This window comes from Typopeltis vanoorti, chromosome 20, assembly GCF_054136105.1.
Source record: "Typopeltis vanoorti isolate ZY-2024b chromosome 20, IOZ_Tvanoo_1.0, whole genome shotgun sequence".
Taxonomy (NCBI): Eukaryota; Metazoa; Arthropoda; class Arachnida; order Uropygi; family Thelyphonidae; genus Typopeltis; species Typopeltis vanoorti.
In genome coordinates this window covers 809790-822738 of record NC_143568.1, presented here as the reverse complement: position 1 = coordinate 822738, position 12949 = coordinate 809790, and the positions used below count along the sequence as shown (strand labels likewise).

General features: G+C 34.0%; 1 protein-coding gene across 5 annotated transcripts in view; it reads left to right on the top strand.

The window, feature by feature from the left end:
• The window catches only part of Scgalpha (sarcoglycan alpha), a 190403-nt gene that overhangs the window by 146532 nt on the left and 30922 nt on the right, over nucleotides 1-12949 (top strand). For all 5 annotated transcript variants that reach the window (XM_090410037.1, XM_090410036.1, XM_090410039.1 and 2 more), the window contains exons 10-11: nucleotides 3305-3472; nucleotides 8593-8661. In XM_090410037.1, coding sequence (XP_090266163.1) covers nucleotides 3305-3472; nucleotides 8593-8661 — 237 coding nt within the window. The remainder of the gene's footprint in view (nucleotides 1-3304; nucleotides 3473-8592; nucleotides 8662-12949) is intronic.

The following is a 12949-nucleotide window of genomic DNA, read 5'->3' as shown; positions in this document are numbered from 1 at the left end:
CATTAGTTTTCTATATACAAGTAGCCTAGTCATTAAGATGCTTCACATGCAAACTTTGTTTGATTACACTTGGATAAAGGATTAAACAAAATATAATTTCTTGGCAAGTTTAATTTAACAAGGAATTTTATACACTTCAGGATGTGCAAAAGGATGAAGTTGATCTTTAGAAGAATAGATGAAGAGGTACCCAGCTGAATGAGTGGTTTGAAAGTACAGGAAAACCTTGCTTAACTTGATTAATTAATCCATCAATTAATGTGTGCTAAGCAAAATCGTGTTAAGCGAATTTAATAAACAATAAGAATAATTATAATTCATCCAACAGTTAGCATAAATCTGAAAAAAAAATTACAGAAAAATTTATTTATGGATAAAATCATCAAAGTTAATAAAAATCAGTTGCTTAAATTTTTATTTAATGTCTAAACATTTGATTGAGCTACTTTTTTACAAAAAAAATTAAGTAAAGATGTTTGAATAGTCCTCGACGTTTTCTTCTTGTCTGCAATTTGCAATAGCTGGCGATTGCTTTATCAAGATTTCAGTGGACTTCGAAGCTTCATTCCATATCATGATCAGCATCAGACAAATTTTTTTGCATGCTCAATGTGATTGAATATTAGCTCAAGTTCTTTTGCAGTTAGTTTCTTAGTCATAACATTCTCTTCTTGTTCGCACTCCTTATATCTTCATCTTCTTCATATGCATGCCATTTTTCTAGTTGAAGGAGATCATTCTCGCTTAACTGTTCCAAATGGGAATCGAGCAAATTTCTCACATCTTTATTATCCAGTTCATTAAATCCAAGTTATTTTCAAATTGTGCTGATTTCTTCAGTTGCGTATGATAAACTAACATAGGTTAATTTTAGAATAAGATTACACTGGGTTTTTTTGGACCAGTAAATTTAATGACAAATTATGCTAACAAGTTTCACCAACTAGACTGTTTGGCTTCTTCATGGCATACAAATGGTAAAGACAACTCAGAGTCGCTAGTACATAGAACAAATGTATAAAATATAACAAAATTAAAAAGATGCTTATCGTCATACGCATGGACCGTGTGTTTCATTAGTTATTGTTGTGTGTGCATGCTCTGTAGTTTGTAATGAAATTAAATTCTGGCAAGCTTAGCAATCTTATTAGGGTTTTCCATATGTCATACAGGATCATTCCTTGGTTTCTGTTTAGACTGCTTTCAGAATGGAGAACCACTGTGGTTTCTTTGAAATTGCGACACCAGAAATTTTCTTCTAGATAAGGCATGGAACTTTTGTCCCATTGTGGTGTGGGTTGTGTTGAAGAAGTGGAGGGCTAATCCAGAACTATCTATTCTGTTGTTTTTAACATCCCCTATGTGTTCCTTTTTTTCTGATTTCAAGACTTCTTGATGTCTGACCTATGTAGTTTAGACCACAAGAGCAAGGGATGTTGTATACTCCAGCGTATTTGAAGAAGGCATGGCTGTCTTTTGGTGACCTTCATATGTTTCGGATTGTCTTGATACTCACAAATATATTCACAAACTAACATAGGCTTGAGTTCAAAGTTGCCTTCTGCATTGCCTCCTAATAAAAGTGTAAGACTTTTATTAGGGGGCAATGTAGAAGGCATTGCCTTTCTTCTCTTTTTAGATACTTTGTATCCTGGTTGAAATACTTCAGTTTTAGCTAGAAAAGTTTTTGTTAGCATACACTTCCAAAAGAGACCAGTTTCATCGACAGTGAATATTTGATGATCGTGAAATGACACCCTTCTGAATTATCCTTTACAATTCTTCAGGAAACTTGGCCACAGAATTTTTATCAGAAGTAGCAGATTCCCCAGTTATTCTTATGTTATGCTGTCCAGCTCAATTTTTAAAATGATTAAACCATCCTAAACTCACTGTAAAGCTTTCACATTCTTCTTGAAATTGGGATTCTTTCAATTATGTAAAAATATTGAAAACCTTTGCCAGAATATTCATTGTATACTTGTAGCAGTAGCAACTTTTCCTTGTTCTTTGTATTCTTTGCTCTTGTTTAATATAGTCTGAACCGTAGACTCGCTGTATCCCAGGTCTCACACATTCATTGTATTACTAGTGCCACTTTCATGTCTCTTAATGATTTGCAGCTTTTCCTTTAACTTAATTACTTTTCTCTTCTCTTTTTATTACTGCGGCTTTCTTTATCAGTCTTTCTCTTTTCCATATCATGGATTGAATATAATAAAGCCTTATAGATATCTAAATTAAAGCAAAATGAAGGAAAAGAGATTGATCAAGAGAACAGAGTTTGTATGTGCGCTTGCGATGATAGCTTTAAGTCAACTGCCGAGTGCCGCTGGCCACTGCCCACAGCACTGTAACTGCCCACTGGCTGCTACATGAACAAGTGCCACCGCTCGCTGCAGATTGATGACAAAAAATTTTGCTTGACATAAAAAAATCTTTAACTGATTAATCACTCGCTTAAAACGGGAAATAGTATCATTTTACTCAATCATGCTAACTGATTATTGCATATCGAATTCACGTTAAGCGATGTTTTTCTGTGGCATGGAGATGTAGGAATATAATGGTGGTGGTGGTGCCTCTATGTGGTCCAACCACACATGGACTATTGTGATCAAATTTGGTCATCGAGTTTTCATTGTGATGTAGAAACACTAGGGAGGGCCCAAAGACAAATGACCAAAGTGAAATCAAGACTCTGGAGTTGTTGGTTATGCAGAGCAGTTGAAGAAATATGGATTATAGATTTAGTGGATATGAGGAAAAGAGAAGAGATGATAGAGACCTTTAAGTTAGTTAAGGGATTCTACTGGATTAATATAGAAGAATCATAAAATGAGTGGACAGTAAAATGGGAAGAACAAGAGGTTATCCCTGCAAGTTGCATAAAGATGTGGTGAAGAAGGGTGTGAGGAGTAGGTTTTTTATGTGGAGAGTTGTTGGTAAGTGGAAGGCATTGCCAGAGTGCATTGTGAATGTAGGGAGTGTAAATAACTTCGAAGTTCATTATGATAGACATGTTGCCAGTTCTACTATGACGAGTTGAGCCATAGAGAACAGAAAAGAAGAGTTATGAAGAGAAGCTGAACGGTTTGGAAAAGTGGATCATATTAGTAGCTTATAACTTGTGTAATTGATGTATAATGTTTGGGACCTGTACTAATTTTAAACGGTGCAGTGTGACATCGCACATTTCTCTCTCAATGCTGACTGCATTATAAGTAATTGCTGTACCATAAAATATTTTAAAATGATTGTAAGTTAATATCATAGACTGATTTGTGTGTAAACATTTTTTCAGCATGCAGTTGAATCAGTACAACTCTATTAATCGAGCTAATAGTCATTTGCGTCAGCTAACGACCAAGAGGGATAGCCTTCCATGTTCAAGTTCTACTCCTTGTTCTTCATTACCTCGATCTCGAACTGGTAGTCCCTCTTCTACACTACCTAAAACAAGTACACCCAGGTACAGTCAGTAATCAAACTAAAATATAGTCAATTTAAAATTAAATGTGATTTATAATTTTTTTTTACCTTTCCAAAAATTTAATTTTAGACATTTTATACGTAATACCAATGTAGCCACTATGTAATTTATCTTGATAATTTATTTAGAAACATTGCATGAGATATTCAAAGTTACAAGAAAAATTTATTTTTTATTAGAAAATGTTGAATCATTAAAATAATAATTTGAATGAAATAATATTAAAAGTCTCCTTAAAAATTAATTTACTTTTATTTTATATCTAATATAGGGTAAACCAAATAGTCACGTATTTAGGCTTATGTGTTGGTTTAAACTCATTAAGTTTAATGGAATGAATACAGACATATGAACAATTAAACACAAGTTTAATGGATCCTATATTTCGTCTGTCATAGAGATAACATCAGGGATACAATTTTAAAATTGTAAAAGCATACACAGAAACACTCAAAGAAATAAATAGAAAAAAGTTAGGTTAAAAGTCTAAAGTTCTATGAAGGTGCCCTCTATGGGTACTGTTGGCTAGCCTTAGCTGTTGGGTGGGAAGCCTAAGAATTAGTTTCCTAACTCTTGGGAAGTTGATCATTACCATATTTATTAAGATTAGGTTGTTTTTCAAATCTGCTGCTGATTCTAAGAAAAATCTTTGAAGTTTATGGTTGTTGCAGTGAAGCATAGTAGTTTTTTTTTTCCATTTGATTCTGTGTAAGATATCCAAGGCAAGGTCATCTAGACTCGAGTCAGCTTGTCTAACTTTTTTTTCCACATATTGTTTCGAGTGTTTTTGTGTGTGTTGACAGTTTATAATTGTATCCCTGATGAGGTAAATCAATATATTCAATATATACAAGCCATATATACCATGTTACTGCAGTCATATAGAATATATGGCATACTATAATGCAGCTTGCTTTGTTCGAGGACAATAATCTAGACTAAATAGGGATTGCAAAGATGATAATTTTTTTTAAGATAATCATCAAGATAATTATCATAAAAGAAAAAGAGAGCTAATTTTATAGCTTTTTCTAGCAATGCAGCTTATGTGTAGGGATTAATTAGTTTTGTCTTGTAGTTGGTGATAGTTTTGGATAGACAATCTGTAGTTTGAAGACTGAATAATTCTGTATTGTAGTTTTTGTAACTGTTACTTCTTTGTTAAAAGAAAGTGATTATGATATTAGTATTAAAAAAATAGAGGGGACAAAGAACATGTATTCCAAGTAAAGTGTGAAAATACCAAGTATGTTGGCCACATTATGTTTTAATAATATTGACTGACCTCTCTAGTTGGTACAGAAAATATCATTATGGAAATATTGATTGTGATAAAATTTTATAAAATATATGTGGGTTGAATACTGATTCCTTTATAATTCTATCAATGTTTTATTTTCACCTCATTGAAGGAGGGACCTATGTCACTCACACACTCACTGCATGTTATATCTCTCCTTGAACACATTCACTGAAAATGCACTCATAGCATCCATTGATAGTGCATTCCACACACTTACCTCATGCCACAAGAAGAACCTAGACTTCACATGCTCCCCAACCAAACTCTTTCTTAGTTTTCAGAGATGATTTATAATTCTTTCCCACCTGCCATGAGCTGTAAAATCACTTGCTAAGATTCTGTCAACTCTCCTTTTTTTTATTTTTTTTCATTCATTACTCAAACTCTGAAGACCACATTCCCTCAGTCTATCCTCGTGTTCATAATTCTCTAGGTAAGAGATATTATCTTGGGTTATCCTCATTGGATTTTTTCAGTTCTTCACCTCTGAACCAACCCAATGATTCTCTTGTATTTCCTTTTGATTTTTATATCTATTTCTTATTTTATTTCTTTTGATTTTTGTATCTGTTTTTACACATAACTCAGCTTTCCTACATTTTTTCTATATTCTTTAACAGCACATACTCTTTTAGAATATTTTCTGGTGTGGAACTTCTGTACAATTTCTACTTCTTTAACTTATGTCTAATCGCACTTTTTTGTATTTGCAGATTTCCTATTTTTCTTGGGCTGAATTTGTCAATTTCTTCTTTATTGTACTATTCTCCAGAATTTGATTCTTGTTTTCAAACTATTTCAGATTCCTGAATGATGTATATGTATGTATGTATGTCTGTAATTCATATCTGAATTCTTCTCATCTGCATGTGTTTCTTTCTGATGTGATTACATTTTATCTTGTAGAGAACCTCATAGTGTCAATAATAATATAGTCATTTCTTTTATAGTCTCTTCATGCGAATTAATGCACTTCTTTATGGTAGAAAGTGGCATTAATAATAACTGGCCTATATTGCAAAAATCCATCAGGTATTGACAGTTACTATTAACTCTACTTTTTTTCTCCTCATCAAACTTTTCCTGAAACAATTGTAGGTCTATTATTTGAGATCTATTATTTATTTGATATACTCTTTACATCTTCAGAAAAAAAATTTTTCTCCCACTTTATATTGGTAACCCTTTTCAATCAATGAATTCCTGTATTCCTCCCCCTCCCCCACCACCACCATGCATTAATGCATTCATTGGCACCACAGGCATAAAGAAGGTGCAAAATCTTCCTTTTTTTTTTTTTTTTTTTGTTCTGTTTGATTCCAAAGCTGACCATTTCACTGTTTACACTAGTAAACAGTGAAATGGTCTCTGCTATGAATAGGGAGAGATTTGTTTGGTTAAGGATGTTCTTCAGCTCACTTGCCATATAATTATGTTATATGATTTCAGCGTAGTTTAAGCTGGTGCAGAATATAGTTTGATCAACTAAGACCTAAATTACCAGCCTGGCTTTATCTGTTACCTCTTATTAGGTGAATCACAAAAAGGTAAAAATTTGATATCTGTTCAGAGCCCTTCTTAGTTTACTTTATTCCTTACTGGCTATGTAAAATTGTGCTTCAAGTTATCTTGCTTTGTCCTTTATCCTCCTCTCAGATCCATATGTTAAATTAGTTGAACACAATTATATACTTCATTGATGTTTTGGCTGATTCTCTTATTTTGTTAATTTAATTTATTTGCTTTCAACCATACCTATTTGCCTACCCTGTTATATATATTTTTTCTTATTCTTATTCCTTCCCTCCTCTTTTACCTTACGGTGTTGAGGATTTTCTATTCACTTAACTGCTACCGTATCGAGGACAAGGTGATTAGCTCTATGCCTCCCAGTGTGTCTATGTCTGTAGATGTTTGTGTTTGCCTGTTTTGGAGGATGAAAAACTCTAGTTTCTAGGCGAAAAACCTGCTATCTCATATGAGCTTGGCTAACTCACCTTGGAGTCAAAAGTGACCAGATAAAGATTCCTCACATCATTGATGGGAATTGAACTCAGGTCTTTCCGACCAAAGGGATTCGTCTATACTGACTGAGCTACAGAGGCTCCTTGTTTTATACATAATCATTTTCAATGACAGGCTTAGTTAACAGACTCTCAAACCAACAGGCTGCAAATTTAAATCCTACAGTGGCACATGGATGTTTTTGCAAGTCTTTAGCTGTCAGATGATATTTATCTCCTAGTGCAAGATCAACATTCTGCTTATTTAGAGACCTGAAGTGGTTTGAAAAAGTACTATGTTTGGGCTAGAGAAAGGTTTGTGGATTAGCTTATCCTTTTAACCTTTCATAAATGGGATTTATCATGTAAAATTCTTGTTATATTCACATAATTTCTAGGTATTTTTTGAAAATTGCATAAGTAGCTGTTAAATCATTTTGAGGAATTGTCATCTGTTCATAAAAGTTATTTACATACTTTGGCTGGATGGATATTAAAAATTATTATTTATGGGATCTGAAAAAATTTGTTGAGCCACTTCAGTTTGTTAAGCCAACAACAGATCATTGTGTCATATGCTCTCTTTCACTTTTGTTTCTGAGGCACACAAAGGAGCAAAACTATCTAAAATGTATTTTACAATAACTCAATCAAATATTACAATAACTCATTTTGATAATTTTATTGGTAAAATTTAGTAATCATGATTCTGCACTCACTGGATGGCATTAAGTGAAATTTGGTATTTAGGATCTCCATTAAAATTTATTGAATCATTTTAATTTTGGTTTTAATTGGACTACTTGTAGTGGCATGATTAGTGAAAACAGGGTTTCATTATGTCTAGAGTATATATTAAGCCAAAACCAGTCAGTGTATCACATGCTCACTTTAACTTTTGACACATCCTTCACTTTTTTTATAAAAGTACCACTACTGAATACAGTTGTTTGAATAATGTAAATTTGTTACAGACCTTCTGATAGTTCTTACAAAGACAATGGAAATGTCAACAATCAAAAATTCAACTCTGCATCAAGCTGTTGTCCATCAGCAGTTAAGAGGTTGCTACTGTAGTGTTTGCTTAGTCATATCTTATTGGTGTGCTCTACAGTGAATTTTATTTTGAGCCAGTTCAAGATGGATTGAAAAAGCATTTTTTTTGCTTGTAATAACTTATGTTTACCGAATTGCAAACCAGTATGAAATAATGAAATATTCTCTTTCTTCCTTTTAATTAATTAATTTATTTATTTATTTTTTGCTTTAAGTGGCTTGTTCTTTATTGCTTGAATAATTTAAATTGATTTTTTTTTCTTTTCTTCTTTTGATGTAATTAAACTTTTGGTTTTAGCAAAGCAGTTCAAAACATTAAAAATTTCTCTCTGGTGTGATGGAATTTAATGATATCTAGTATCTCAGATATCTAATAAAATTTGTTTTTGACTGACAACACATGGTAAATAATGATGTTATTATACACACATGAATGCTGTCATGAAATATACTTTTATAATTGTCTGCATTGGTTCCCTTCTTTGTTCAACTATTTGCCTTCACATGATATTTAGATTCTGACAACTGCTGTTTGTTTTGAATGGAGCTTGTCTACAACAATTTTTATTGATATTTTTGTGTATTTTCCACATTTTTATTTTTATGTATATAAAATACAATTTTTAGATTTGAACACAACATGTTCTGAATGAATAACAGGAGCCATCTTAATTAAAAATCTTGTTTTCTGCAAACAATAAGTGATTATTATTATTAATTTTTTATCATTTTTATAGACCCTCTAGTAGAGCTGGAACATTGAGGGGAACTATACCACCTCCTCCTCCACCTTACACACCCCCCAGGTAAGAAAATCATTTAATTATTTTAATTTATTTAAATCAGAAATTAAAATTTATAAATGAAAATACCTTTGCAATGTTGTTATTATTGCATCTTCCATTAAGTTAACAGGCTCATCATGAGAAGTTCATTCAACTGACAACAAACTTATCATACCAAATCTTAAAATCCTTAACACTTCTTGCATTAACAACACATTCTGGTAATGCATTTCATTCATTGACAATTCTCAATGTAAAAAATCTCCTCACCCCTCTTCACCACATTCTTATAACTTCCAGGGGTGGCCTCTGGTATTTCCCTCTCTCACCTTCTACTCTTTTTATAATTCCATCTGGATTAATCCAATAACATTCTCTCACTAACTTAAATGTCTCTATCATATCACCTCATTTTCTCCTATCCACCAAACTCTGCAATCATATTTCTTCACTCTCTCTCTCTCTCCATAGCCAGCATTCCAAACTCCTGATACTTAGTCACTCATCTCTGGACCCTCTCCAATGTCTTCACATCACATTGAAAACCATGTGACTAGATCTGAGCACAATAGTCCAAGTATGTGTAGAAAGGCTTATGTGTTAATCACACATGTTGTTTATTTTTGACGGTATATATCAGAACACAGAATTATAAGTAAATAATTATTTATTGACTTAATGCTGATATTTTGCTGGTGTTATAACCGGTATCTTCAGAGCACAAAAACACAGTTTGTCATGGTACGCAAGACTACAACAACATGGTGTAACAAAGGGACTAGTTTAACAAAATTGTAGCAACAACACAAAGACTAAAGTCCTAATTAGGCTCCCTTTATCTAAAAAAAAAATAAAATAAAACATTATAAAAATTTTTTTTAGGCCTTTAGTCTTTGTGTTGTTGCTACAGTTTTGTTAAACTAGTCCCTTTGCTACACCATGTTGTTGTAGTCTCGCATACTGTGACAAACTGTGTTTTTGTACTCTGAAGATACTGGTTATAACACCAGCAAAATATCAGCAATAAGTCAATAAATAATTATTTACTTATAATTTTGTGTTCTGATATATACCGTCAAAGTCCAAGTATGGTCTGACCAGTGCCTTATACAGTGGCATGACCACTTCCTTATCCTTGCATGTTAGAGTACTTCTTATCATAGCCTCACTACGATGTGACCTCTAAACTTCAGTCTACTGTCAACCATCACTCCCAAATCTCAAATATCATCCACTTCCTGCAGTACGGCACCGTCAGTACAGTACAGTACAGAGCCTTATATTTTTGCACTCCAAAATGCAACACCTTGCACTTATTATTTAATTGCCAAATTTAAATTGCTAAAACCAGACCTACCCTTTACAAACATTAAAAGTCGATTCAAATCTTCCTGAAGGGAATTACCACTGCAGCGCTTCTTATAATTCTCCCAAACTTTGCATCATCAGCAAACAACTGAAGATCCCCAGTCATTCCACATGATATATCATTTACAAACAAGTTAAACAGCAGGGGACCCAAGAACAGAACCTTGGGGTATGCCACTGGTTACCTTCCTTTTATGAGACACTGATCCGTCGTACACAACTTGCTGGTATCTTTCAGAGAGCCAATTTCCAATCCATCTAACCAATATACTATCTGTTCCCATCCTCTGCAGCTTGTATACCAACTTATCATGTGGTAATCGATCAAACACCTTTGCAAAATCCAAGAATATCACTGCATACGATTCTCCCTTATCTAACTCACTCATTACCCTATCATAAAATGCAAGTAAATTTCTAAAACCGGACCTACCCCTTTACAAATCCATGCTGTTCATCAACCCAATCGCTCCAATACCTTGACCACAGATGCAGTTATACTGACTGGTCTATAATTGAAAAGTTCTATTCTAGAACCATGCTGGTGGAGTGGTTCTAGAATTGAACTGTTTTGTCTTCTTTCTATCCCTTAGGAACTCTAACCAATGCAAGACTTTCATTAAATAACTAGGTCAAGGACATAGCCAACTGTTGTGCACATTCCTTAAGAATACATACCGATATGTCATCCATTCCCACAGCCTTATTAACATCTGACCCAATCAACACCTGATACACCTCAGATGCTTTCTTTTCCAATTCTCCTAATACTAGCCTCCCTTCTATATATTACACCACATCATTTACACCTGTATGATGTACACTGATAAAGTGCTTTTTCAATAACTCCACTATATCCTTTGCAACTGTTATTCTGTTTCCATGATTATCCACTAGTGTCAACTTGTCAATTATTCTTTCTCTTCCCTTCCATATAGTGGGAATAATTCCCTTAAGTTAACCTTGGCCTGACCAGCCAATCTCGTCTCATACTGCACCTTTTCTTTCTTTACCATGCTCATCACCTTCCTAGCCTGCATTTTATGCTCTTCATGGATCTGAACACCACCAACTTGCTTGTACCTCCTCCATAGCATTTTCTTTTCCAACGCAGCTTGCTTGATTTCACTTTTCATCATTACACTCCTACTCTGTTTACTCGCTTAATCCTTGGTATGTAGTTATTAGTTATACATTGCTGGTGTCAGATACTGTCTTGTGAATTTCCATGCACTGTCAACATCTTTTCTGCTCAGCTCATCTACTCAACATACTGATGCCGATTGACTACAGAGCTTCCTATAATCACCTGCTTTATAATTCCCCATATATCCAATTTTGGCAGTAACCTTTTCTTGTTTAACCACTTCCCAAACAAGTACCTCATGCTCTTGCCAACTGGGTGGCAGTGTTAATAACTCATTAATAACTACATCTTGTGAAGTTATCACCAAATCCAGAACATTAAAGCCTCTAGTTGCCTGAGTCACATGCTGCTTATGATATTTATCTCTCAGAAACTCAACAAATTCACTCTCTTTGTTCTCATGCACCACCGGTTCTCAACCCTGTGTCCACAGGCACATTTGCACCTGTGGAGCTATTTGATGCATCTGCTGTCAATTATTATGGAAAAAATAAAAGTAAAACTGGAAAATATAAGTCTTCTCCTGGTAATAATATTGAAATCATAAACATTTCTGTTATATTATGAGCATTTTGTAATTCCTCTGTCTTTGAGTGCGAATGTTACCAGTGCTAATTTTGTGCGTATGTTTTATGTATTTAGTCTCCTGGCAACCTTGCTCTTGAGGGATGTGTCACTACTTCACTGGTGTTGTCGGCACACTTTGACCATGCATTGTTTTCTCATGTTTAAAAATTTTGCCCCAAAATGAGTAATCCAAATAAAAGACAATGAACCCATAAATTCAACAGCAATTAGGAAGAAGACTATTGTTTTGTCCAGAGTAAAGAAAAATATTTTTGCTTATTGTGCAATGATTTAATTTAGTTGAATAATAAATGTTGCATGTATATTTATCCTACTTTCTTAGTTAATTAATTTATTAATTGTTATCATTTGATACAATAAACAGGTATAAATTTTCATAGAAAATTTATACTTGCTCACCACTCCCTTCCCAATCTTGAATGTGTCCACAACCACAACCAGGTTGAGAACCCCTGCCATACACTATCTCTTCCTTCCATTCTATATTTCTGTAATTAAAGTCTTCCATCAGGATTATCTCATTTTTACATGCCCAGCCAATTTGCCTAAACATTCCATATAATCAGTATTCTCTACATTCCCTGGCCTATAACATATAGGCCAGGGAATGTAGCTAGTATATCCTATTAGATAGGATATACTACCTACTAGCCTTTTAATTTCAATTTCACACCACACAGATTCAAAATCTGTGCATGCACTATCATCCTCCACACTTTGTAGATACAATTCCTCTGCAATGATTAACGGTACTCCCCCCCCCCTTCTCTTTTCACATTTTTATCCTTCTGGAAAATTATATATCTTTCCATTTCTATTCCCGACATCACATCCTCCTCAGATATCCAGGTTTCCCTTATTTGAATTATCTTTGGGTATACTAGCTCAATCAATGCAACAAACTCAGCTCTGTTGTTTCAAATATTCCTTACATTTGTGTACACGCATAACAATCTCTGTGTCTTTGAGACCATTCTACCAGCACCAACATTCTCTATTCTAGCTGCTATACCACACCTCTCTTTCCCTTTGGTCTGACCACTACCATCTCCCTGATCATGACTCTGATTTCCATTCTTACCTGTCTCATCCATATCTTTAAGCATTCATCACCTTGTGCTACTGCTGCAACCACATCTTCAACCTCATATCCATCTTCCTCCTGTTGTATAATCTTTTTAGTTGTGCTATCCTGCTTCACAAGTA